At 54.3% G+C, this 27742-nt stretch overlaps 1 protein-coding gene across 2 annotated transcripts in view; it reads left to right on the forward strand.

Annotated features, from left to right (window-relative positions):
- Positions 1-256: 256 nt before the first annotated feature.
- Positions 257-27742, forward strand: part of Grik5 (glutamate ionotropic receptor kainate type subunit 5) — a 55841-nt gene continuing 28355 nt past the window's right edge. Inside the window, exons 1-12 of one of the 2 annotated variants that reach the window (XM_051207171.1) lie at positions 257-568; positions 3885-4013; positions 4248-4412; positions 6854-6951; positions 7030-7195; positions 9096-9274; positions 11081-11134; positions 11232-11393; positions 12439-12591; positions 12905-13009; positions 13122-13229; positions 23808-24011. In XM_051207171.1, coding sequence (XP_051063128.1) covers positions 3935-4013; positions 4248-4412; positions 6854-6951; positions 7030-7195; positions 9096-9274; positions 11081-11134; positions 11232-11393; positions 12439-12591; positions 12905-13009; positions 13122-13229; positions 23808-24011 — 1473 coding nt within the window. In that variant the 5' untranslated portion in view covers positions 257-568; positions 3885-3934. The remainder of the gene's footprint in view (positions 569-3884; positions 4014-4247; positions 4413-6853; positions 6952-7029; positions 7196-9095; positions 9275-11080; positions 11135-11231; positions 11394-12438; positions 12592-12904; positions 13010-13121; positions 13230-23807; positions 24012-27742) is intronic. The other variant, XM_051207172.1, reaches the window with a different exon arrangement.

Raw genomic sequence — 27742 nt, forward strand, 5'->3', positions numbered from 1 at the left:
ACTCCAGGCCCTAGCTTCATCCAGGGCAGGGCCAAGGCTCCGGGGGGAGGGGGGGAAGGGGGCGGCCCCCTCCCCCCCAGCAGGCCCTCCCCTCCCCCACTCCTCCCGATGGCCGGCTTTCTTCTCTCCACCCAGTCGTCACCCCCCGTGCCCCCCCCAGGCCGGCCCGGCTAGGGGAGGGGGCGGGGGCCCTTTCCTGGGCCGGCTTCCCCCTCCCCCGGCTTTGCCCGTGCCCCCCTCCGTTTTCACCTTCCTCTCCTCCTTCCCTCCCTCCTTCCCCTCCGTTTGCTCCTTCCCCCTCTCCTCTCTCCCCTCCTCTCCTCCATTTTCTCCTTTCCCCTTCCTCCCCTCCCGGCCCGCCCTTTGCTTTTCCACCTGTCCTTCCTCCCCGCCGCTGGGGAGACACCGTTTTGGATTAGTTGGGGGCCACCGCCGGCGGCGGGGGAGGGGGCCCAGTGGACTGCCCTCTCCCCCGGCCCCAGCCTCCCCGGCACCCAGAGCCGGAGCATCTCCTGCTTGTCGTTCCTCGGGCCTCGAGGGAGCCCAGCCCTCCGTCCCACCAGGATCCGTAAGTGTCTGCAGGGCGGGGATTGGGCTGGGTTCTGGGTCCTGGAAGGCCAGGCTCCCTGCCCGGCTGGCAGGGTCCCCACAGTCCCTGCTACCCAAGCATGGCAAGGAACCTGCTCCCCGCTGTTTTGTGCCCTCCCTCTCAACGTCTCATCCTCCACGACCTTTTCTCACCCTTACTTCTGGGCACACGCCTCACACCTGCCTCAGTCCCAGCTCCCCCGGGCCTGTAGGCTGACCGGCCTGGTGCTATCTCGCTTCTCAGGGGCTCTTGGCTTGTTCCTTCTCCAAGCTTCGGGTCCCAGACCCACACCGGCTTCTGACTTGTGCGCTGATTTCCTCTCTCTTCCCCCTCCACTTTCTCTGCCTTACCATAGGCCGGGTCCCATTGCACCTCCTGTCTCCTGGAAATGCCTTTGCGTTTTCAAGTCTGCATGTCGCCTATCTCCCGGCCTGTCCGACTGAACCCAACTTCTCCGTCCTGCTAACCCTGTCTCAGTAGGAGATGCTAATTCCCATCTAGCCTCCTTCCCACTCTGTCTTTCCATTCTTTGCCTGATCCCCTCCACCTCCAGGCTCCATCATCCCTCACTTTCCAACTTTCCTCCCCCAGACCCACTCTGGGTCCCCAGTCTTCCCCTGTGCAGCTGCTCCCTTCCTTCCAATGCTCTCTCCGGGGTTCCACCCACCCACCCTCCCAGTGCCTCTCCCCACTTCTGAACCCCGCCACCCCTCCTGGCTCCCCCGGACTGGGGGCTCTGGGACCCTCTGCACTCCTGCAGTCATCACGGAACTCCTGCATCTGAGGGGGCTGCTGTGTCCTTCCAGGGCATTCCCTTTGCCTCAGTTTGCCTCCCGGCTCATCCCTAGCCTGTGTGGTCAGCCCTCTCTCTCCCTGTGTGCTTCTCTCTCCTGCCTTTTGCTCCTCTGGCCTCGGCTTCATTTGGCTGCCGTGTAGCTCATCCCTTGTGTGTGTGTGAGTCTGTCTGTCTGTCTGTCTTGCTCACACTCTGTGTGTGTGTGTGTGTCTCAGAGAGTCTCTCTCTCATCAGTTTCGAGTTTCTTTCTTTGCTCCCCATACTTCTTTTTGTTTGTTTGTTCTGTTTCTGCACGCAGGGTTTCCTATAGCCCAGGCTAGCCTCCTGAACTCACTTTGCAGCTGAGGCTGGCTTTGAACTCCTGACCCTCCTGCCTCTGCCTGCTGATGGCTACTACTACAGGTGTGTGCCTTCACACCCTGCTCTCCCCATGGTTTTTATACTTGTTGTTATTCATCTTTTGACTCTCTCTTCTCCTGCTTTCCTCCAGCCTTTTGCACATAACCCCCCTTGCTGATGCCTCTCCTCCAACCTGTAGGGCCTGGCCCCCTCTCCTCAGACCCCCTCTGCGCTTGGCTCTGTTTTTCTGAACCTGCCTGGCCTGAGTCTGGGATCTGTGAGTCCTGGGCTTGCCTGACTTGCGTTCCTCGTCTGCTCTTTTGCTATGCCTTGGTTTGCTTTTGACAGGGTCTGACTCTGTAGCCTGATATGTCCAGGGATTCACTATTCAACGTAGAGTAGGTTCAAACTCACAGTGATCCCCCTGCCTCCAGAGCGCAGGAATTGCATCCTGTTGTGGATGCCTTACTTAGTGTCTGTCGTCCCCCCCCCCACTTAGCTGTAGTCCCCACTTTGGGGCTCTGTCTCCCAAGACCTCTCCATCTGTTTGCAGCCCACTGTGTGTCTGTGCACAGGGCCTCTGTCCTTCTGTTCCTATCTGCGTCTGCCACCTGTGGGTCCCTGCCCTTCTGCCCTGTCTCAGTTTTTTTGTCTGTAGTCCCCAATCCCCATTTGTCCCGGATGTCCCAGGGTGAACCCCTCCCTCCTGCCCTTCCCCTTGAGAACTCTCCTTCTAGCTCTCCCAGAATTCCTTGCTCCTCTGTCCTGGTCAAGCCTCCAGATTAGTTCTAAATTGCAGTCTGCAGCCACCAGTCTGTTGAACATGCCCTCCTGTCCCTCAGGCTCTCCTTACCAAAGGCTGAGGGGTGTGGGGAGGTACTTTCTCAAGGTCACCCAGGAAGCAGGGGTACCCTTTTTCCTTGGCCTGGACTTTTCTGGCCACAGAAGCCAGTTCCGAGCCTTGGCTTAGGACTCTTCCCTTCCCGTTCTGGCTCGGCACCAGCTGAAGTCTATCCATGGGGCCAGGTGGGATGCAGGGGGACACTAGACATACTTCACAGCGCTCTGGGCTCTACAGAAACCCTCTAGCCGAGGTGCATGGTCTACAGCCGTGTGCAAATCTGGCAAGACACATCCCACCCAGTGGTTACACTTCCAAAGGTCTGGAGTGCCCAGAGCAAACCCCGACTCTCTGTGGGCAGACGTGTCCCATACCCCAGCTCCCCAGAGCAGGGTGCGGGCAGTGTTCCCGCTTTCCTTTCTCGGTACCGGACTCTCGCGGGTCGGGTCGCCCGCCTCAGCTTGTGCCTCCCCCTGAGTCTTCCTCTTTCTCTCCCAGTTTCTCACCCACAGCCGTGGCGTTTCCCCTCGTTTGTTCTGCCCTTCCTCCTCACCTTCTCCGGCTTCTGTCCTTTGCCTCGGACCTTCCGGCCCCTTCCCCTCTCCCACATTTTTAGCCGTTTCTGTCTTCTTTCTGTCTGCTCATATGTATCCGCCCGTTTCCCCTTCCTCTCTCATTTCCCGAGCCCCCGCATCTTTGGCAGCCTCTAGCCGGACACTTTCTTCTACTTCCTCCTTTCTCTTTCTTTTGTGCTCTCTTTGCTGTGTGGAGTCCCTCCCCCTCATGCCCTCTGTCCCTCTGCCCCTCTGTCCTTCCCTCCTTCCCCCTCACCCAGTTTCCTAATACTGTCACCCATCAGACCCCGGGTGCCCAGGCCTCTCTCCCATGGGATTGTGGGAACTAGGGACGGCAGGAAGGTGGCAAGTGAGGCTTGGGATGGGGTTGCCTAGCAACCACTGCATCCTCTCCAGCCAGTTTCTGTTGCCTAGTAACGGCTGCCTGCCCAGAGACAGGGGCGGGACTGGGGTGATGGTGGCACTAACAGGTTTCTTGTTGGGGTGGGGCCGGCCCCCAGAATCACTCCTACTTGAAATGTCTGGCAGTGACTGTCTTACCGGGGACCTCTGACCTTTCCATCTTCCAGAGCTCAGGACTATGAGCGTGGTGTCCCCAGGGAGCCAGGCCTTTCCAGAACTGTGCAGCCCTCCCCAGTGATGCCCGGGAGGGCTATGCTTGCCACCTCACCCAGCAGTTTTCCTAGCAGACTCTGCCCCCCTGACATCAGCCCTCTCCCCTGGGGCTGGGGGGTCTCCCTGCAGGTGGCGAGTGGGGGCCGCGGCAGCTGCGTCCCCATGAGGAGGGGAGGAAGATGCCGGCTGAGCTGCTGCTGCTGCTGATAGTTGCCTTCGCCAGCCCCAGCTGCCAGGTGCTGTCATCACTGCGCATGGGTGAGGCCCCAGCACCTCCTCAGGAACTCTCCCTCCAGGCTGCTCTGGGGAACTCGGGCACATTAGCACCAAAGTGCTCTGGCCCCCAGGCTGTCCTTCCCCTAGACCCAGGACCCCAGATACCCTGCTATCCAGCCTCAGTTATAGCCACACCCCCTTCACACCAGAGGCCCCACAGCCACCCTTTCTTGGGCCCCAGGACTCTGGCCCCTCCCAACTCCTGTCTCCTCTCAGCTGCAATCCTGGACGACCAAACCGTGTGTGGCCGAGGTGAGCGCCTGGCCCTGGCCCTGGCCCGGGAACAGATCAACGGGATCATCGAGGTCCCAGCCAAAGCCCGAGTGGAAGTAGACATCTTCGAGCTGCAGCGGGACAGCCAGTACGAGACCACGGACACCAGTGAGCGGGGCCGCGGGGGCGTGGGGTGAGGCAGGGCATATGGGGCCTCAGCCAGTCAACTACTCCACCCCGGGCTCAACTTTACATTCTTCTCCTCGCGCCTGGGACCTTCCTTCATGCTTGTCTCTGCTTCACGGAAGTGGATGCTGCTGGGTTGTGAGGTCCAGGCACTGAGGCCCGGGGCTCTAAAAGTCCCCGGTGGGTCGGGAAAGGCATTCTGCAGCAGGTGAGCAGGAGGTGGAGTGTGGCTCTGTTCCAGCAGGCCCTGTAGAGCTAGCTGGCTTGCCCCATGGGAGGGCTGTGGAAGTGTCTGTGATACTCATGGCCCTCACGGATGGCAGTACCGTCTATCCTAGATACAACACCGACCAAAGCCAACTTGGGGGGGAAAGGTTTTATTTTAGTTGGCAGGTTATGTAGTCCATCATGGAGGGAAGCCAGGGCAGGAACCTGGAGGCAGGGCCTCAAGCAGAGATGGTGGAGGGGTGCTGGCTACTGGCTTGCTCAGATACCCTCCATGGCCATCTACTCAGGGGCATCTCCCCCAACAGGTGGGCTGAGTCTGCCCACTGACCCTCAATCAAGCAAACACTCTATACTTGCCTGAAGGTCAGTCTGACAGAAGCAGTTCCTCCCGTGAGGCTCCAAGTTGGCAAAACTAACCGGAGACCCCAGCTGGGCTGGGCTCACAGCTCTTTGCAGCCCTCTGTATTAAGACATGTTTCACGCTGGACGTGGTGCCTCACATCCGCAGTCTCAGTACTTAGAAGGCTGAGGCAGAAGAGTTGCGGTGAATTTTAAGTGAGTTTCAGGCTAGCCTGATCTATAGAGTAAGATCCTGCTTCAAAAACCAAGCAAGATCCAAACTCAAACAACAGACTTATTAGGCCTGAGATTAGCCGTAGCTTAGTATCCACGATACATGGGTTTGATTCCAAGTACAACAAATAATCATGTAAACAGTTTCTCTTTTTATTTATTTATTTTTTTCTTTTGGTTTTTTCGAAACAGGATTCCCCTGTGTAGCTTTGGAGCCTGTCCTGGAACTAGCTCTTTGTAAACCAGGCTGGTCTCGAACTCACAGAGATCCGCCTGTCTCTGCCTCCCAAGGGCTGGGATTAAAGGCGTGCGCCACCAACCCCTGGCTCTTAACAGTTTTCTTTGCCAGGCGCCTTATACAAGCTTTGACAGATGGCGGGTGTTTCAAATCACCAAGACGGAAAATTGGGTAGACTGTCCAGGCCTTTTTGGCTGACCCATCACAGGCTGGGAGAAGCTGAGACAGAGGCTAAAGAGGCAGATGGTGGAACGGGCATGCACTTAGGGTTGAGCCAAGGCGCAGGGAGTAGGGCGAGGCAACTGGAGTCAGTGCGTTTGCAGGGGCCCTGAAAATGAAGCCAAGTCAAAGGAAATCGGGACCCAGGTTAAAGAGACGAGATCCCTGGCACATGTGTAGAACCCAGGCAGACCTGGCAGAACCCTGCGAAACCATGAGCTCCTAGAGGTAGCCATGTCTGAAAGTCATCCTTTTCGCTGTGTGATCCAATTTATATTCTCTGTCTCTCTCTTCTGCCTCCATTACCCCCATGGCCTCATACATTTCCAGGCAAGCCTTCCGACATGACCTGTAGCCCCAGCCAATACTGTTCTAACCCATCCTGAATTTCTGCCATGGCTAACCTAAAGCATCCAAACAGGACATCACGTCTCCATCCAATCTTGTTCCTTCTGTGCCCTCCGTGTTGAAGGTGCCGCCATTCCCCGCCGTTCACACAGACCACATGCCTGAAAACGGCCCTTGCTTTCCATCTCTCTCCTGAGAACCCTTAGTCTTGCCTCTTACTTGTCTCCAGATTCTTTTCCCGTCCCCTCCATCCTCTGCATTTCTGCCATACTTCAGGGTGTCAATTCAGGCATGTAGCACCCGCCTCATTCACTACACATAACGCCCTTCAGGTGATTGCCTCGCCCACTGGGAGGGCATCATGGGTAGTAGAATGACTGAAAAGCTTGCAAGGCAGAGGAAGTCATCTCCTAGTTTGTATTTCAGGAGGCCCACAGAGCTGGGCATGGTGGTGCAGGCCCGTAGGCCCAGTGTTAGGAGGCTCAGGCTGGAAAATGAGTTCAAGACCAGTCTTGTTTACATAGCAACATCCAGGACATCCTGGACGGTATAGTGAGATCTTGCCTCAACACACACACACACACAGGCGCACGCGCACATCACCCATGGTATCCGCAAGCTTTCCCATGTTCTTCTTGGCTTGGCCTGTCTCTCTCTGCATCCTTCTATCTGAGCAGGCCAGGCACTGGTCCTCTGGGATCCAGGACGGTGGACAAGGATCCCACAGCTCCCAGCCTCTGGGAATTTTCCTGTGGAGGGGGGGGTGGATCGGGAGCAGAAGCAGAGACTCCCTGACTCTGGTCTCTTCCCCTCACAGTGTGTCAGATCCTGCCCAAGGGGGTCGTGTCTGTCCTCGGACCCTCCTCCAGCCCAGCTTCTGCCTCCACCGTGAGCCATATCTGTGGGGAGAAGGAGGTGAGGTGGGGCATGGGCGGCGTAAGGAGTGGGGCGGGGCTTGAATCCCTGGTGAGCAACACCTCCCTTTCTGTCCAGATTCCCCACATCAAGGTGGGTCCTGAGGAGACACCCCGCCTTCAGTACCTTCGCTTCGCATCTGTCAGCCTGTACCCCAGTAATGAGGACGTCAGCCTGGCGGTCTCCCGAATCCTCAAGTCCTTTAACTACCCCTCGGCTAGCCTCATCTGCGCCAAGGCTGAGTGTGAGGAAGAACTGGTGTTCTGTCTACGCTTGCTCGAGGCACCCCATCCCAAGAGCCCTAATGTGCCACACAGTTCCTGGTCCCACCAGGCACCTTCTAGTTCCCAGCTCTCTTTCCCCTTTAGGAATCTACCCTCTTGCCCCAGAGAGACTGGTGTGGTTCACTGATAGTGAACTCTTTTTACCAGCTCTCACCAGGCTTGTAGATGGCAGCGGGCAGTGCTGGTGTATAACTTTACAAAAAAAATGTGTTATTAGTTTTTAGTTAGTGCACAAAATAATTGGTCTCATTTGACATTTTCATATGTATTTATCATCTCATTTTGCTCGTAATTGCCCCCTGCATCCAGCTCAGTCTAGGGGAGGCCTCAGGTCACTGAGCTCTTGGGACACAAAGGGGTACATGGGCTGCCAGGAGATGGGCTGGGCCTTTGGAAAGGGTTCTGACCATCTAGGAGGCTCAGAGCGCATGTCCCAAGAATGCTGCCTCTAAGCTGAACTTGAAGCATTGGGCGAGTATGTTCTGATCAGGGACCTTGTGGGACAGAGGTTGAAGGCTCCAGAGTACGACTCCCAAGAGGTCCCAGGGTTAGAGCATGGAACAGTGAAGTGAGGGGTCAGGGAAGCCTTAGAGGTTTCCAAGCAACAGCACAGGATGAGGGGACATGGTCAGACCCGTGTCGTGAGAAGCGACAGACTTCATAGGGACATGCATGTGTCAGTGAGAACAGCAGGAGGCAGGGGACGTGGGTTAGGTGAAATGATGGCATGTGGATGGAGAAGCCAGGCCTCCCTGAGGAGAAAAATTGGACGGGGTAAGGGAGCGTGCTCAGGTCGTGAGTGACACCAGAGCTCGGTAGGGAAGAGGAGAGCAACCTGTTCGAGAGTGCACGTTGAGTGTGGTGTTCTCGGAGATGTTCAAGTGTGGTGGTCTGGGGGAGGGGTTGAAAGTGTGGAGGTTGGGGGAGAGGACTGAACTTTGGAACCTACAGCAGGAATTTCTCTTCCTGGATGTTCTTAACTGCGCACCTGCTGAATGTCAGACCCTCACGTTAGGACAGCCGTGAGAGGGCTCGACATAAATGCATGTCCTTGTCAGACCTCCTTTCCAAAGACAGAAGTCAGGCAATCCCCTCATCTGGTTGGTAGAGTAAGTTCTCTGGGGAAAGGAGTGGGGGTAGGGAACTGGTGGGCACAGGCCTCTTAGAGAAGGCCACATCTGAGGAACGAGCAGGTCAGGATTAGCCATGGAGGGACATGGAGAAATGGGGTCCTGAGCAGAGGGAACAGCCATGTTGAGGCCAGGGGACAGAAGGCTGACTCCGTGTGGCTGGAGCAAGCAGAAGCATTAAATGACAGAGAGGAGACAGACGCTTGGCACAGAGCAGGCCCACATCTGCTTCCATCACTCTGGCTGCTGTTGGGGGGGGGGGGCGGTGTAGATTGAAGTGAGCGTGGCCAATGCAAGAGGTAGAGATGGCTGGCAGTGGCTTGCGCCAGCCTGGGCAGTGACCAGGGTGTGGCATGCTAGGATCTGGTGTGTTTTGAAATAGAGTCTGGGTGAGTGAGGGGAAAAAGCCTCCCATCAAGGTTCAGCTCGAGCAAGTGGCGAGTAGTGACTGCCCGTCTCCCGAAGGAGGCAGACAGGCAGAGGAGACGATTAACTATGTCAGACATTGCGGTGTGTGGTCAGGAACCCGGTAGGTCAGACATCTGGAAATCTGGGGAACCTCTCAAAAGCTTTAAGTCCCCCAAGAGCCCCAGCTGCTTCAGAGACAGCCACTCCACCTTAGCGTGCTCTCCAGACTTTGGCCCAGCTGCCCCACGCTGGGAAAGGGGAAGGAACGTCTGTGGGCTCTGTGTCCGGGCCGGCTCTAAAATGGGGTCGGGCCCTTCCTTAGGCTTGCTACGGTTGGAGGAATTGGTGCGAGGCTTCCTCATCTCTAAGGAGACACTGTCAGTGAGGATGCTGGACGACAGCCGGGACCCCACGCCGCTACTCAAGGAGATCCGAGATGACAAAGTGTCTACCATCATCATTGATGCCAACGCGTCCATCTCCCACCTCGTCCTCCGTAAGGTGGGCCCCCTCCCGTTTCCACAGAACTGGGGGATGGGTACCCCAGTGGGTATCTGGGTTTGGGGGTTCATAGGTTCTGTTTGTTCTGCAGCTTCCTTTTCACGTGACCCGGGAAAGTCCTTTCCTTCATTTTATTCTGTGCAGGGCAGACAGCAGCAGGGAAGTCCTTCGAGCCACATTGGCTCAGACTAAATGTCTGACTCATCACTCTTTAGGACTCTGTTGTTGCCATGGCTTGTTTCTTTTTAAAAAGATTTACAGTTTTTAATTATGTGCATGTGTGTGTGGGTGTGTGCACGTAAGTGCCCGTGCCAGAGGTGTGGGATTCCCCTGGAACTGGAGTTTAGGCGGTTGTGGGCCATGTGGGTGCTGGGAATTGAACTCCGGTTCTCTGGCAGGAGAGTGCACACTCCGAACCGCAGAGCTCTCTCTCCAGCCCCTGTTTGTTTGTGAGGCGAGATCTCTCTGTGGGTCGTTCAGGATGACCTTGGATGTGAAAACTTTAGGGCTTTTCTTGGAGCTCTGTGTTGAGGGTTCACAAATGTCCGTAACTGGGGTTCTCCCCACCCCTTGCAGAGCAGATTTTTTGACCTTTGTATAGATGTAGAATCTGGGATTCTGGAGTGCCAGGGCCTCTGCCCGTGGGTCTAGCCCATCCCACCCGTCAGCAAGCCGCGCTCACTAATCATTCATTCGCTTCCTCTGTGCTTAGTTTCTCTTCATAATCAAATTTGTATTATTTTTCTCCATTTGTTTTCGTTTCTCTTTCTCTTAATTAAAACCATATGTCACTGCTGATCATAGCCCACAGGAAGAAGTGTTGAGCAGGCTCTTGAGGATATAGAGGGCTTAGGGAAGAGGCCCTGGGTTGACAGGCCACTTGGGCAGAGATCTCTCCCATGCAACTGCCTTTCCCTGACACCCATGTGTACAAGCCCTGCTCCTAGTCTGACAGTAGTACGAGCTGGAATCCGATGCTGTTAGAATTCTCCTGGGGTCTGGGCGGAGATTGTCTAGCCTGTCCTTGAGGGTTGTGAGGAGGGGCCTCAAACGATGAATCCTGAGATTCTGACTGATTGCCTGCAATTGCAGAATTCCCTCTTCTCCCCTCCCCCTCCTCCCCTCCCCCTCCCCCTCCTCCCCTCCCTCCTCCCCTCCCTCCTATCATCTCTCCTTCCCTTCCCTCCCTCTTCTCTGTTGATGTTTCTGGGCATTGAATCTGGGGACCTCATAACTGTTAGTCAAGGACTCTGCCACTGAGCTTGGTCCTCAGTCTGCTTTTTACTTTCCTATGAGCCAAGATCTCCCAAAGTTGCCCAGTGGCCTTAAGCTCACTCACTCTGTAGCCCAGACAGGTTTTGCAGTTACAGGCTTAAGCCATCTGAGTAGCTGGGATTACAGCCCCGGGCCCCAAGGCCTGGCACCCGGGTGTTTGTTTTTTGTTTTTTGATGGATGACCAAACAGGTTGAGCCCTAAACATTGGCAGTGCCAATGGTTTTGGGTGACTTAGGGATAAGGTTAAGGACTCTGTCCCTGCCTGCCCCTTTTCTCAGACTTACATTTGTCCTTGTCTTCAGCAGGAAGTTTTGAGGAGACAGCAGACATCCGAGAGCCTCATGCTGCGCTAGGAAAAGTTTTCCCTGGCCCTAGCGAGTTAGGGTGGGACACAAGGGAACCTTACATGTCTTCTGCTTGTTCTTTCTGTCTGGATGTCTCCTAGCCAGACCTGCCTCTAAATCTCTCTTCCCCTCTTGGGGTCCCCCCCACCCCGTTCTCCGCCTCTTGGCCCCTCCTGTGTTCTCCAGGCTTCGGAGCTGGGAATGACCTCAGCGTTTTACAAGTACATCCTCACCACCATGGTGCGTACCCCGACCCACGCCCCTCCCACCCCAGCTCCCGCCTACTGTACCTCCCAGTCCCGTCCATCTCAGGCCTCAACCCTCTTCTTGGCCCCAGGACTTCCCCATCCTGCATCTGGACGGCATTGTAGAGGACTCCTCCAACATCCTGGGCTTTTCCATGTTCAACACCTCCCATCCCTTCTACCCGGAGTTTGTGCGCAGTCTCAACATGTCCTGGAGAGAGAACTGTGAAGCCAGCACCTACCCTGGGCCTGCGGTGAGCGCATAGATACCGGCTGGCACTAAGACACACTGTGCCCTGACTCTGGGGACAGGGTTCGTCGATCTCATTCTGATCATACCAGAACCCTCTAGTACCCAGGACCCCATAGCGCGGCCCTGTGATGAGTCTCTCCGCCTCTCAGGGCAGGCATGCCTCGGGGCGTTTGGACTCTCCACCACCTGCCCCCCATCTTGATACATTTTCCCCACAGGCCCGGCAGCTCACCGCTCACACAGTCTCTGACCAGAGGCCTCCCTGGTTGGAAGATCTCAGCTGTACTTCCTGCTTTATTATTTATGTATTTCCAGGCAGGGTCTCACTCGGTAGAACTGTCACACCCGCTGTTTGTTCTGAGACGTGTGATCTGTCCCCCCTATTGGGAAGGGCTTGAGACACGACCATTAATCCAGCCAGGAAAGACTGGAAGTGGTTCCCAGCTGCGATCCACATCCCTTCCACACCCAGGGTCAGCACCTCACCACGCCTGTCTCCTTGCCCCTCTGTGTCCCCTCCCATACCATAATGTGCCCCAGGCGCACGAAGGTGGTGCCGGTGGCTGTCTGTCTTGCCTGCTTACCTCAACCATGTAGATCTGGCTGTCTCAGGAAGACGACTGGCCATGGAGGCCAACTCCTCGCAGACAAGCCAAGCATGGTGGCATACGCCTGTAATCCCAGCACTTGGGAGATAGAGGCAGAGGAATCAGTTCAAGACCAGCCTCAGCTACATATCAAGTTCCAGGCCAGCCTTGGCCATGACGAGACCCTGTTTTATAAAAACCAAACAACAACAAAATAACAAAAATCACAGAAATGTCCTTCTCCAAGTAGACGCTGCCATGTACAGTCCCACCAAAGCATAAGACATTCCCCACCGTCTCCCACATCCCCAGAAAGACACTGTAGTCCATCCCGCAGCCTCACCCCACCTACCAGCTTCCCACTCCTGCAAAGACAGCTGTCTGAGGGTTGGGGTGATTCCGTGGGGGCCTCTGCGGGCTGACACTTTCTTGCTCTGCCTCTCTGCCTCCTACACTCAGCTGTCTGCTGCCCTGATGTTTGACGCTGTGCATGTGGTGGTTAGCGCTGTCCGGGAGCTGAACCGAAGCCAGGAGATTGGCGTCAAGCCACTGGCCTGTACTTCGGCCAACATTTGGCCCCATGGGACCAGCCTCATGAACTACCTGCGCATGGTGAGCCAGGAGCAAGGGGGTGTGGAGGAGGTGGGGAGCAGCCGCCGCTCCGCTCAAGCAGGAGCAATGACTGTGTCCACCCCACCTTCCCGCTGCCTTTCCCCACCCTGGGTCTCCTCCTCATTTCTGTGTCCCGTCTGCCCTTCCACCGTCCCCGTTGGGGTTACGTGCTCTTTGGGTCTTGTTCCTCTGCGTGTGCTTTCCTGTGTGTGTGTTACCCTCTCTTGGACCCTGCTCTCCCTGTTCCTTTCACCTGTCTGCCTGTGTCTGGGCCCCGCCTCCCCTCCCTTTGCCCCGCCTCCCGCCCTGCTAGGTAGAGTATGACGGGCTGACTGGACGGGTTGAGTTCAACAGCAAAGGGCAGAGAACCAACTACACACTGCGCATCCTGGAGAAGTCCCGCCAGGGCCACCGTGAGGTGAGCAGGCCCAAGGTGGCACCAGAGCCCTGCTGGGAGGGATGTGGCCCATAAGGCTTCCAAGAATATGAAGAGGGTTCATTTATGCTCACGATGTCTCCTCTGTCCCCAGATAGGGGTGTGGTACTCAAACAGGACCCTGGCTATGAACGCCACTACCCTGGACATCAACCTGTCACAGACTCTAGCCAACAAGACACTGGTGGTCACAACCATCCTGGTGAGTGACCCATATGGAGATCTAGTGCAGGGTCTCTTCCCTGAACATCTTTGATGTCTGTCATACCCTCGGGATGGGGAGGGGACCCTCAGGGAGCACGGGGCAGTGTACCCTGTAACTGGCAGTGTGTCCCATGCGCTCAGCAACCCCAGACTGTGCCCAAGGTGTCACCATTCCAACCACACACAGCGAGAGCGGAAGAGGGTACAGGATGGGCCGTGGGAGCCAGCGTCTGTGATAGGTTCTTGATAACAGCCACTGCGACAATGATCTTTCTGTCACGCTTGCCAACCCCACGCGTCAACAGAAGCCAGCCAGTTAGCCCAGTGTCCACCTTGGGAATGTGGACACCTAGGGTCAGAAAGGAGGTGACCTAACAGCAAGTGCATGGTAGAGAGTCAGCCCTGGAAGCCTCATCCCTAAGGCTGGAGTCCCAGTCATAAGGCTGTGCTTTGAAACTCTAGTCCTTCACCCTGCGCACCAAGCAAGACGATCAGCCAGTGTCATGGGGGTGCCACTAAGTCAAGCCTTACGCATCAACAGTTGCTCACGAGGGGCTGGCGTCTGTCTCAATTGGTAGAGTGTTTGCCTAGCCTGTACGAGGCCTTGGGTCCAGTCCCCTGCGCCACGGGCCCTACGCTCCGGAGGTGGAGACAGGAGGCTCAGGGTTAGGGATAGCTTGGGCTACATAAAATCCTGTCTCTAAAAAGAAATGGTCTGTTGGGAGCCACTGTGCACTAGGCCTCAGTCTCGGAGCAAACACAGTTGTCCCGTGGTGAAGTAGTTTTGTCTTCTTGCTGGGGACAGTAAGGAAAGTCCCTGTCTGGCCAGAGCATCAGACTGAGCCTGGCCCTCTCTATGGGTCACACAGGGGTTACGCACAGGGCCTGGTGGGCAGGAGCAGCTGGGTCTAGGGCCCGGACCAGCCAGGTGAGGCTTCACTCTTGGCACCCGCCCAGTCCATGGCCCTGCGGCTTGCCTTGTTCACACACCCATCAGCTCTGAGCTGGGCCGTGACACGGAAATTCAGAGACAGTTTCCAGAGGGTGTTAGGAGCCCTTATTAGCCAGTCCCCAGGGGACTTCTTACCTAAAGCAGACCTCAAATACCCTTGGAGAAGCGCCAGCGAGCCAGTTGTAGAGGGACAGATGGCTTGCAGACAGGAAACCAGACACCTCCTAATGGTCCCACTGAGGGGCCTTGAGGCCTGATTGGTGCGGGCTGCAGGCACCTATGTGTGCACTGTGTTCCATCCCTGATACATTCTGGAATTGAAAGAGACGAGGCCCTGGTGGGGAGCAGGGCTAGAGGCCAGCGGGAGGATTTCAGGAGAGTCCCTGCGGCCCGAGAACCAATATTATTCTTGATTCATGAACTCCATTCTTCTTCTTAATCCCTTAAATATTTGCTGTAGCTGCTGTGTCCCTGGCCAGGCCCAGGTTCTAGAAATGAGTCAACAGGTGCTCTTGAGGGTGCATTGGGGGGGGTGATGCCAACTTGACTGAGGTAACACACCAACACCCGGGCACTCATTCCAAACCAGGCCATGAGGGGTTCCCACGGGTAAAAGCAGACAGAGAGGCTGGAGGAGGAGCTTACAGGAGGGCAGAGAATGTACGGGCAGCAGGGCCATGTAGGTCAGTGTAGACGAGCATCCTCAGTGTGGATAGCTGGGCACAGCCCATTGGTTCATCAACACTTCATCATTATTTTATTATTGACACAGGGACTCCTTATGTAGCCCTGGCTGCCCTGGAACTCTATGTAGACCAGGCTGACCTCAAATTTCCAGAGGCCCACATGCCTCTGCCTCCCAAGGGCTGGGATTAAAGACGTAAGTGCGCCGCCATGCCCAGCCGCATGACTGACACAGGCCTCCGTAGCGAACCGGCTGTCGGCAGTCCAGTGGCTGAGCACTCACTGCCAAGCTTTCAACTTTCAGAGCCCTGGCCTCAGCACCTTCCCGGAAGCCACTTCCAGATGAGGCAGAGGCAGGGGAAGGCGCCAGGGCACATTCAGGATTGCCTAGCCAGAAGGTGTCAGAGCCGATCTAAAGTGACAGGCTCCAGGAGCGTGCCCTTGACAGCACATTGCTCGCCGTGCATGTCTTCCTGTCCCCGGGGTTGTGTTGTGGGTTTGTCACTGCCATCGACACCCGTGTGACCCGAGCAGCCGCTCATTTATGCTCCTGCTCCCTTCCCAGTGAGGGAAAAATGGCTCAGTGGTCAAGAGCACTGATTGCTGTTCCGAGGATCCAGGTTCAATTCCCTGCCTGTCTGAAACTCCAGCTCCTGGGGATCCGACGCCCTTTTCTGGCCTCCTAAGGCACTGCTGTATGTACTACACAGACGTACATGCAGGCAAGACACCTAAACACATAAAATAGGAAAATTTAAAAGTGAACAGTTAAGCTAGGTAACTTTGATCCCATCACTCAGGAGGCAGAGGCAGGCGGATCTCTGAGTTCAAGGCCTGCCCTGTCTACAAGAGCGAGTTCTAGGACAGCCAGGGCTATTACACAGAGAAACCAGTCTCAACAACAAAAAGTGAGAGAATAAAGTACTCCTAACAGAGAGCAGGGCTTGGGAGGTCAGGAGCCCATAAACCACACCCCCAGAATTCATGCACATGGATTTGGGTCCTGGCTTAATAAAAACCAAACCATTTGTCAGGAATGGTCTACAACCTTCCCTACTGCATTTATATTTGTTTCTATTTTCAAGAGATCTTCTGTCTCTATCTTGTCTCCTGCTGGGGATCAAACGCAAGGGTACTTCACTGGGGGATTCTAGGCAGGGGCTCCACCACTGAGCCACACCCCAGCCCCTCACTGGGGGATTCTAGGCAGGGGCTCCACCACTGAGCCACGCCCCAGCCCCTCACTGGGGGATTCTAGGCAGGGGCTCTACCACTGAGCCACACCCCAGGCCCTCACTGGGGGATTCTAGGCAGGGGCTCTCTCACTGAGCCACGCCCCAGCCCCTCACTGGGGGATTCTAGGCAGGGGCTCTACCGCTGTGCCACACCCCAGCCCTCACTGGGGGATTCTAGGCAGGGGCTCTACCACTGAGCCACACCCCAGGCCCTCACTGGGGGATTCTAGGCAGGGACTCTACCACTGAGCCACACTCCAGGCCCTCACTGGGGGATTCTAGGGAGGGGCTCTACCACTGAGGCATACCCCCAACTTCAAATTCATTTTCTAAATTGTAACATACACATATATATACTTGTGACTTGCACAAATTATAGACCTGTGTCTCTGAATTTTCAAGTGCACTGACTTAACCCGCTCCTTATCCTGAAGCTGTGCCCCTTCTAGTCGCTAACCTGCCCACTTTTGTGCATATAAATGGCGTTATATTGTGTGTTGTCACACCTGATGCCTTTGCCCGTTGTCTTTATAGGAACCGGGTGGTTCGTGGACATTAGTCTCCTGATAGTTTACGTTGCCCGTCAAATGTAGAGGGTACTGGATCTTGTTGCTATTGTGAGTCACTGCACTGAGCAGATTGTTACGACTGTCATGACCTTGTTTTGACGATTTTATGGGTGTGTCCTGAGGAGTGGGGCTGCTGGGTCCCCTGTGTCTGAGCTTTAGGAACCTCTGCCTCCTGGGATTAAAGGGTAGTAGACATTTTCTCAACTGAGGCTCCCTCTTCTCTCTCAGACGACTCCGGCTTGTGCCAGGTTGATATAAAAAGCAGCCAGCACAATGCATATGAGTCTTTTGCCCACATGTGTGTCTGTGGACCATATCTGGTTCCTGAACAGTCTAGAAGAGGGTATCAGAGCCTCTGAGACCAGAGTTACAGGTGGTTGTGAGCTGTCGTGTGCGGCTGAGAATAAAATTCTTGTCTCTTAAAGAGTAGCGAAGAGTGAGCCAGCCTTTCCATTCTTAAGTTGTATCTTTCGATTAAAAAAGATCTCAAGCTGACCAGCAGGATAGCTAAGCTAGCTCAGCAAGTAAAGCACTTGCCATGCAAGTCCTGTGACCCGAGTTCAATTCCCCGGAACCCACCTAAAGGGGGAAGGAAATGATCAACTCTGTAAAGTTGTCCTTTGACCTCCATGCGTATACATGCACATGAATATTCAATAGTAATTAAAAAAATAAAAATAAAGACTTGAAGCCAGGACCCCAGCTATTCTGCAGAAAGGCAAGAGGACCGTAAGTAGCCTGCAGTGGCTACAGAGTGAATTCAAGGCCAGCCTGAGCAACTTAGACCCTGGCTCAGAGGAAAAGAGTAAAATGAGGCTCTGTAGATAACTCAGCAATAGTGATTGCCTGGCACGTGCAAGACCTGGTGCTATTTCCAGTGATACCATTTATTTCTCGACCCTTTGTGTATATGTGTTTGTCTGTATATGTGTGTTTCTATCTGTGTGTGTTTCTGTCTGTCTGTGTGTGTGTGTGTCTGTCTCTCTCTGCACTCGTGTGTATTCAGTTTACTAGAGTTGGTTGTGTCCTTCCACCATGTGGGTCTCAGGGATGGAAGGCAGATCTTTAGGCTCAGTGCCAAGAGTCTTTTACCCACTGAGCCATCTCACTGGCCCTGTTGAACCAGTTTTAATGTTTCTTTAGTGTCTCCATGTGTGGAGCCCAGGGGATAGATTTTGAGAACTGGGTCTCTCATCTTGATTTAAGGCAGGGTCTCTACTGTTTCTGTTACTGTTCTGTGTACGATAGCCTGTGAGCTTCTAGTCAGGTTTGCCTCTGATCCATCCCCTGCCCCAGTCCAGGATTACAGATTCCAGCCATCACACCCAGCTCTTTGTGTTGTTATTGTTTGGTTTTCCAAGACAGGGTTTCTCTGTGTTGTCCTTGAACTCATTCTGTACATCAGGCTGGCCTCGAACTCACAGAGATCCACCTGCTTCTGCCTCCCCGGTACTGGGGTTAAAGGTGTGCACCACCACACACAACCACATCTGGCTTTTTATGTGGGTTCTGGGGGTCAAATTCAGGCTATCACAATTTTGATGCTTTTACCCCCAGGCCATCTTACAAGCCCCTCTATCTTATTTTATTTTCACTTTATTTGGGGAGGGGGAAACATATGTATGTATGTTTGCTCACCTGGATTCCACAGTGCCATTTCTTGCTAGCCTCTCTCTCTCTCTCTCTCTCTCTCTCTCTCTCTCTCTCTCTCTCTCTCTCTCTCTCTCTCTCTCTCTCTCTCTCCAGTCTGGAGCCTGCTGTTTTGCTAGCTTGACCACAGAGGCTTTGCCCTGATCTCCATCCCTCCCCACTCCCTCTTTGCACTAGGCTTACAAATGTCTGATGCCGCTTCTGGGTTTCTGTGGATGCGTGCTAAGGATTCTGCACTTGCCCAGTGGGCACTTTACCACTGGAACCACCACCTACCCAACTGTTGGATGTTCATTCTTGCCATGGCTCCACCCACTTTAACCCTTTGCAGTCTACTTACTTTGTTGTTGTTTTGTTTTGTGGAAAAGGATTTCTGTGTAGCCCTGGCTGTCCTGGAACTCGCTCTATAGACCAGGCTGGCCTCAAACTCAGAGAGATCCACCTGCCTCTGTCTCACAAGTGCTGGGATTAAAGGCGTGCGCCACCACTGCCCATCCGTGTACACACGTTTCAGCATATCACTTTAATTTTGAAGGTCCCCACCAGCCCGGTGTGGTGGTGCACTGCTGTAATCCCAGAATTTGGCAGAAGGAGTTGACAGCACAGTGTGAGGTCTTACCTTAAACAAAAAAAAAAAAAAAAAAAAAAACAAAACAAAAAAAAAAAATCATGGCATTGGTTAGGAGACAGAAGAAAGCTCAAACCAAGGGGGGAAGGGGATAGGATTTTCATAAAGAGTCACTAAGGACAGCATGTGTGCGTGGAGGAGGACGTGGCACACACCTTTAGTCTCAGAGTTCAGGAGGCAGAGGCAGCTGGCTCGCTGTGCATTTGAGGTCATCCTGGTCTACAGAGTGAGTTCCAGGCCAGCCAGGGCTACACAATGAGAGCCTGTCTCAAAGCAAGCCCCCTGCAAGAGTTAGTAAGGACAAAAATTAGCCTCCATCCTTCCCTGCCCCCTTATTTTTCTTTCTCGGAGGCCAGCAGCCTTCCAGAACCATCTCTATGTACAAGCACATCCCAGCTCCTTCTTGCAGAGAATAATATACTGTACGTGCTGTTCTGAAGTGAGTGGGTTTCCCTCCTCATTGATCTTATAGACCTTGCTATTTTAGTGGTTGCCTGGGATCCTTTTATGACACTGATGATCTCTCTAACATGTTCCAAATTAGGTCTCTGTTCCCACCCCAAGCTCCGGTGCGGCAACTCTTCTTGGACCCGTGTTTCTGTGCATAGATGCTCATCCGTCCCTGAGACAGTTTCTTAGAACTGGGCTCCGAAGCATCCTTAGCCTGTCCCCAGCACTGGGGTTCTCAGTGTCCTGAAAGAGGTCTAGTAATCTTGGCTAAGAGCCTTCTTAAGAACCGCTGGGAGGAGCAAAGGTTCAAGGCCAGCCTGGGCTACAGATGATTTTAAGGCCAGCCTGGGCTACAGAATGATTTTAAGGCCAGCCTGGGCAATTTAATGAGGTTCTGTCTCAAACAAAGATTTCAGGAGACGTTGCCCAGCGGGGACCTTGGGCTCAATCCTTAATATAACAAAAAAAAAAAAAAAAAAAAAAAAAGTGGGGGGGCTTTAACCCTTTATTTGAGTGCCAGGGCTGAAGTTGAAGTCTGGTGTCCTGACTGTTAGCCTGAGCTCTGTGCTACGCTTCCTTCTCCGTCATCTCTCTAAGCTCAGACCGCTGCGGACAGGCCCCGAGCTCAGGCCCCTCAGGCTTTGATTTGGAGGTTGGCCTGGCACAGGGGAAGGGGCTGGGTCGGTCTCCGCCCTGTGCTCTCTCCAACCCTTGCTTTCTTTGGCTGGTGGCCTTGGGCCTGACCTCTTACCCCTAACCTGTGTCCTCCTCCCTCCCCTGTATTGCCGGGGCAGGAGAACCGTTGTAGCAGAGGCTCTTGACTCTCGTTCCCCAGCTGCCCCCCATCTGTCTGGCTTCTCCCACGTCCACTCCCCCACGCTGTCCACTTGAGCTCAGTGTGGCGCAGGGCTTAAAGAGCAGAGAGAGCTTCGGGCCCTTGGAGTGGCACTAACTTACGACTTTGCTCCTCTGGCCCTCTGTGTCCTCAGCTGTAAGGCAGAGGTAATAATACCTCCCTCCCACGCTGACAGAGCTGTCACACAACAAGCCCACGAGAAACGCTGGCGGCCGCCGCTATTATTAGTGTTATCTCACATTCCCATCCCTGCTTCCACAATTCTGGATCTGAAGAAGCAGCTTGGGAGGGAGAGGAGTCCCAGCTCACTCTGCCCGCTTTCCCTCAGCCTTGTTTGAGAGTGCAACAAGACCCTGTGGTGTAGTCTGGTCTTTGGGGAAGAACAGCTGTCTACCGCTCTTTGAAACCCCCCCCCCCAAACTCAGAGACCAAAACTGTTACTTCCCATGATTCTGTGCGCTGAGTGGTGGCTCTCATCTGGTCACCCTGGGACTCACTGGCTGTATCTATCCAGTAGCCAAGAAGTACAGAGAGTCCAGAATATCCGTGGGTGCTCCTTTTGGCTTCCAATCCCCGGTCCTCCTGTCTTCCAGTGCGCTAGTGTGGGCTTACTTACATGGAGGCCTCAGAACTGCTCTGGAGGCTGAGGCTCTAGAATCCAGCCAGCTTAATTTCTACCTCATCCTCTCAAGGCGAGTCACACAGCCAGCTACCACAAGCAAGTGCCCTCCATCTGCTGAGGGAAGAGGCAGCCGAGTAGGATAGCCGACTCTGCCACCCACTGTCTCTGCATTCCGGTACACGTGCACACAAAACAAAAACAGGCCTTTCATCCCAGCTGTTTGGGACACAAAGGCAGGAGAGCCCCACATGCAAGGCTCCTCTGGTCCTCAGTATGACTTCAAAATCAACCTGAACAAGTTATGGAGGCCCTGCTTTAAGATGAAGACTTAAAATGATGGTTGACTGCAGAGCTTATCTAGAATCCCCCAGTGAGGGGCTGGGGTGTGGCTTAGAGGTAGAGCCCCTGCCTAGCATACCCAAGTCCTAGATTCAATACCCAGCTTTACAAACAAACAAACAAACAAAAATCTAAAAATACTTCCTTTATTATAGACTTTTGTGAAGATTTAAAGCCAGATAATCTGGGGCCAGTGGGAGGGCTCAGCAGCCAAAGGCACTTGCTATAAAGCCCGGTGACCTGAGTTTGGTCCCTGGAACCCACATGAAGGTGAAAAGGAGAGAGCAGAGCCCATAGAGTTGTCCTCTGACCTGTACAAGTGTGCTGTGACACGCATGTCCTCCATTGTGTACACGCGCACACATACACATACTCTCTCGAACTCACAGAGATCCTCCTGCCTCTGCCTCCCAGGTACTGGGATTAAAGGTGTGCGCCACCACTACCCTGCTAATGCTAAATAATTTTTCAAGTAATCTAAAGATTGCACACAGGACAGGGATGGAGGGAGGGGTCTATCTCATGGTAAGTATCACGGATGTTATTACCAAAGAGTTCTCTCGTGGATTCTCTGGGTCCTAAATTGTTTTTGTAAAGTGACACCGTCCTGCTGCCCATTCAGACAACCACTGCTGGGATAAGTTGCATTTTTATTCTGAGGGACCCCAGACACCTGCTGGTATTCCAGAAGGTTCTCTGCCTCCAAGTCTACTTGTGATCCTCAAAAGTAATATTCAGTGTAGCCGCTAATGGTGACATATGTCTATAACCCCAGCACTCAGAAAGCTGAGGTAGGAGGATTGTGACTTTGTCTCTAATCCCAGTTCTCAGGTGGCAGAGGCAGGAGGATCTCTGTGAGTTTGAGGATAGCCTGGTCTACAGAGTGAGACCTTGTCTTAAAAAAAAAAAAAAACAAGCCAAACCAAGAGCACTGGCTGCTCTTGCAGAAGACCCGAGTTTGGTTGCCTGCACCCACGTGGCGTCTCACAGCCACCCATAACTACAGCTCCAGGGGATCCAGTGCCCTCTTCTGACTACTTTAGGTGCCAGGCAAATATGTGGTACACAGATGTACAGGCAGGCAGAACACCCATATGCATAAAACTTTAAAATCTTAAATCAACACCTACAAAAGACCATCCACACAGCAAAAGGCCAGAGATTGCAAACTAGCAGGTGTGCTCATGGGGCCTAAAGAAAGAAAGAAAAAAAAGGGTATTAGAATTTGAATGAGTTGCTAACATTCATAATCAGGGGATTTTACAGAGCAATCCAGGCTTCCAAATTCTCTTGCAATTTCACCATCTGGCATGTCATGCCTGCCTGCCTCGTGGCAGCTCGGGCTAGAGTGAAATCCTGGTGAGGGATACTCTCTTGGGACACATTGGTGGCTCCTAAAGTTGGTTTAGTGAGTCACCACTGGCTGTGTGCGGGGGGGGGGGGGAGGCGAGTGAGGGGCGCTGAAGAACTTTAAGTTGAAACCACCCATATATGGGACAGAAGTCAGAGAACAAAGGCTGTCCGGGACAGGATGGTTTGAGTAAGGTGTGTCTGAAGGGAATCTTGAACACTCCATTCTAATTTGATGCCAGCCCAGTCTGAGTACCTCCACCGCCCCACCCCACCCCCACCTTCCTCCTAGGCATTTTTGGCTGGAGCCCAGTGAACTCTGACTTGGCTCTGTGGACTGATATGGGGCTGCCAGAGCCCATGCATGCATCCCCAAACCCTCAACTTTCAGGCCCATTCTCCAATCACAGCCTTTCTTTATTTTTTTCTTTTTGAGACAGGGTTTCTCTGTGGCTTTGGAGCTTGTCCTGGAACGTGCTCTGTAGACCAGACTGGCCTGGAACTCTCAGAGATCCGCCTGCCTCTGCCTCCCGAGTGCTGGGATTAAAGGCGTGGGGCACCACCGCCTGACCAGCATTTCTCTGTATGTGCAATAGCCAGCTGTGGTCCCACACAGTCATAATGAGAGCAGTTGGGCAGAAGCAGGAGGAACAGGAGTTCAAGGCCACTCTTGTCTATATGAAGAGTTCAGATAGAGCCTGGGTGACATGAGACCAAGTCTCCAAAACTAACGAACAGGGCTAGGGAGACAGCTCAGTCTGGCTTGTGACCCTAATGCCTGGGAGGCAGAGTCAGGCAGACTTTACCATTCCGGGCCAATGAGAGACACTGTCTCAAGAAAACAAGAAGAACAAAACGGGGGATGGGAGGGCCGGAGAGGTTGCTCAGCGGTTCCCAGCACCTACATGGTGGCTCACAACCACCCGAGTCCCAGGGGACCCAATGGCAGCAGGCATGTACACTGTACACAGACACACATGCAGGTGAAGCATCATACATATAAAATAGAATCAAAAAAAAAGAGAGAGAGAGAGAGAGAAAGAAAGGTCAAGGCCCGGAGGAATGAGTGACACCGGAATTGTCCCCTGTCCTCCCCAGACTTGTACACTCACCTCATGGACACACAGTAACAGACAGAAAAGGGAACGGGCATGTAGGGGTCTGTCATCCGTCCCTCTTGGGTCCCGGACTCAGCCCCCAAGTTCTCAGTCTCTGACCCCTGCTCTCTCTTGCGCATCCAGGAGAACCCGTACGTCATGCGCAGGCCCAACTTCCAGGCCCTGTCCGGGAACGAACGCTTCGAGGGCTTCTGCGTGGACATGCTCCGGGAGCTAGCCGAGCTGCTGCGCTTCCGATATCGCCTGCGGTTGGTAGAGGATGGATTGTACGGGGCGCCCGAGCCAAATGGCTCCTGGACGGGCATGGTCGGCGAGCTCATCAACCGGGTATGGCTGGCAGGGGGCTGGGGAAGGAGGATGGGGAGGTGGGGTCCTGTCAGCACAAAGCAAGAGAAACAGACATAGGGCTCATGGTGCGCCACTTACCTTTGGCCCAGGTGTCTCGGCCGAGTAGGAAGGGCGAGCCATGGTGGCCTCCTGTGTCTTTGCCAGACGCCCGCTCTCCTACCTTCAGAGGTTTGATAAATGGATGGCTATGACATGGAGTAGAAATCGGGCGCCCGAAGCTTCCTGTAGGAAGGAAGCGAGGCCAAGAGCAGCCGTGCGCTTTCTCTGCCCAGCACCATCAGGGAGGCCTGGCGTGCTTACGCCCCAGGAGCTGTCTTCTGGGCTGGGAATGCGGCTCAGACAGTAGATTGAACAGCATGCTTGAGACTCTGAGTCCGATGCATATAAACCAGGCGTGGGGGTGCATGAATGTAATCCCAGAACCTCAGAGGAGGGTTCAAGGTCATTCTTCGTCCCATTGCAAGTTCGAGGCCAGCCAGGGTTATGTCACCTGAGGCCTCTTTTCAACACCAACCATAGGCAAAAACAGTTGTCTGTCCGCTTCCACCTTTCCTCGGGAGGGGGAGGTGTTTGTGCAGCCTGCTCTTTGCTGGGTCTAGTTTTTGCCCTCAAAAACTTAGAGTCTCTTTGGGGTCCAAAAAGCAAGTGACCACAGTGGTTTCTGATGGAGCAAACTCATAGGAGAGGCCTAGAGCAGACCCCTGACTCTAACTTAGTGCTCAGGGCTCCCCTAAAAAGATGAGCAAGGATTGTCAACAGGAAGTCAGGTCCCGGGGGTGCACACCTGTTGCCTGAGCACATGGAAACTGAGGGGGAAGATCAGAGGTTTAAGGCTAACCCAGACTGCAGGGCATGATCCTCTATTTCTCTCTCTCTCTCTCTCTCTCTCTCACACACACACACACACACACACACACACACCTCACAGTGGCTCACCCCTGTAATCACAACAGACAGGGATCTGAGGCAGAAGGATTACCAATGTCAGTCTTGTGGTGAGTTCCAAACCAGCCAGGGCTAAATAATGAGACCCTGTCTCAAAAAACCAACCAACCCCCCCAAAAAAGGAAAGGTTTGAAGAAGTCGGTGAGGGAAGTATGGAGGAGCAGAGGAAATGTGGTTTACAGAGGTGGAACCCTCTGAGACTGATGCATTCTGGGTAAGCCAGCTGGGCCTGCCTGTGCGTAGGAAGTGCTTGGATGAAGGTAAGGAGGGAGAAGAGGCAGGCGGTGAGAGGTGGGAGGCAAGGGCACAGTGGAAAGAATATTCTGGAGTCAGACCAACCTGGACTGGAGTCCTTGGATGGATCTTTTCTCCACTCCGAGCCCCCCTTTCCCCCTTTCTAAGGTGGGAACCGTGGACCGGCTTCTCATACCCTGCTTGTCAGACAACAGGGGATTGTGGAGTTTTCTGCTTCCATTTTTCATGTGTGTGTGCATGGATGCACGTTTTTGTATGAGTCTGGTCACGAGTGTGTGGCTGTGACTGGCTGTGTGTGTATGTGTACGTGTGTTCGTGCATATAAAAGCCTTGATAGTTCAAAGTATCCCTACCACCCCAGGCAGGCTGCTCCCCCTCCTCCCTGAGACAGGATTCATCTGGGTAACAGCCCTGGCGGTCCTGGAACTCTCTCTGTAGACCAGGCTGGCCTCAAACTCACAGAGATCCGCCCACCTCTGCCTCCTGAGTGCTGGGTAAAGGTGTGCGCCACCACAGCCCACTTCAGGCTGCTCTTTAACTCATTTTGCAGCTGAAGATGACCCCGATCTTTCTGCCTCCACCTCTCCACCATGGCCAGTTTACGGGAGATGCTGGGGACTGAACCTAGAGCTTCATGCCTGCTAGATGCTCTACCAACTGAGCCACATCCCCAACCCCTGGTAGGTTTTGTTTTTTTTTTTTTTTTTTTTTAAATTCCAGAGAAGACCAGATGGACACATGGAGAGAGTCAAGGCTATGCAAAATAGCTGTGTGGACAGAGCAGGGAGCTGCAGTGAGGTCAGCCTTGACATTGGGCTGGGCTAGGCTCGCCCTCCCGTGAGAGAGAGAGAGGGAGAGGACAGAGAGAGAGAGAGAGAGGACTACTTCGGAGCCCCTGAATGTCATAATGTCATTCAGATAGACACAAGCAGGGTGCTTTGTTAGACAAGGACGTCTGTCCCTCAGGACATTGGTTCTCTAAAGATACTTGAACAGCAGAACGTTTCCCTCCCATTGAAATCTCTTCAGAAGCTGGGACAAACGCAGTGCCGCTCTGGGGAAGCAGCGGTGGGGGCCTGAGTCCTGACTGTTTGCTTCCCTCACTCCAGCCTGCAGGCAAGCCCCAAGGCATGGCCCCCGGAGGCTGCTGGCTGATTGGAAGCCTTCTACCCCCAGAGAGGGTGTTAAGGCCTGAGTCCCTGAAGAGGGAGCCTGAGAGAGGGGAGGGAGGAGACCCAAACCTGGTGGTCCTGTACCCACCCCAGGTTCAGACGAGCCCAGGACCTGTACCCACATCCCGTTCCTTTTTCTGAAAAACGGAGTGTGTGTGTATATGTGTGCAAGCGAGAAATTACCTGGTAGGAGTTGGCTGCCTCTCTCCACCATGCAGGCTCTGGGGCAACTTGGGAATTCAGGCTTTTCCCACTGAGCCATCACCCCACGTATTACCTTTGACCAGAGCCCCCAGAAGTAGGAAGCCTGCAGAGGGGCCCAAGTCACAGCAAACCAGAGGCCAGTGGTGAGCTAAGGTCTGTCTGACCTCAGGCAGATCTTCGTCTCCAGCTTAACCGGGTGAACACAAGGATTTGGTATCTGGAACCACCGTTCCTGGTTACTGCACAGCTGAGCCCTTTCGAGTCTTGCTTCTGCTGAGTATTGCCCATGTGACCTTTGGCAAGTTACCTTCGTATACAATTGGAGGATGGCTCCTGTCCCATAGCATGACTGTGAGTAGGCAGAGGCGCCACCTGCCTGTGACCCGTTCCGTTATTGTTCTTGGTCCTGTCAGCATGGTCTCTTCATGCATGCAGTCATCCAGCTGGCATTTATCGAGCACCTACTGTGTACCAGGCTCCCTGCTTTGCCCTGGAATAACCACTCCAGCCCTGGCCTCGCCCTTAGTGGGCAGGTCATAGAGTGTGAACAGTAGCTGGTTCAGGTGAGGGAGAGGACAGGCCGGCCTGTGGACCAGAGTGAAGATTGTGCAGGGTGTGTTGGGCCAGCGGTTGGAGGGCAGTAGACACTAGGGGACGAGGAAGGGCTCGGTGGACACAGGTCCGAGGACCCCTAGGAAGGGAGGGCAGGGGAGGAGGGAGGGAGCGAGCAGCCACTTCTCCCTGTGTCTGGCTGGGGCAGCTGTCAACATTTACAGGGAGAACAGAGGAGGAGAATCAGGCTGGGACCACAATGAGGCTGTGACAGGGCTGAGTCTGTGCCATCTGCTGTGGCGTGGCCAGGCTCGCAGAGCCACGGGGGAGTGCTAACCACATCTCCCAGCAGCAGTAACTGCCCCTGGTTGACTTCACACCGTGTGCTGGCGACTCTGCAGTTGTTACTTAACTCTGGAGCAACACTCCCTCGTGCCAGCTAGAGGCCTGGGGCTCAGCAGCACGGTTGCACATCTCAACTCCCGGCAGCCGCGCATGTCTGTTCCCAAAGCAACGGCCTATCCTTTGCGGACCTCCAGGCAGGAACTTGGAAAGCCTGAGCAAGCGGGACAGTGTTTGCTG

Source organism: Phodopus roborovskii, unplaced genomic scaffold (assembly GCF_943737965.1).
Source record: "Phodopus roborovskii unplaced genomic scaffold, PHOROB, whole genome shotgun sequence".
Lineage (NCBI taxonomy): Eukaryota > Metazoa > Chordata > Mammalia > Rodentia > Cricetidae > Phodopus > Phodopus roborovskii.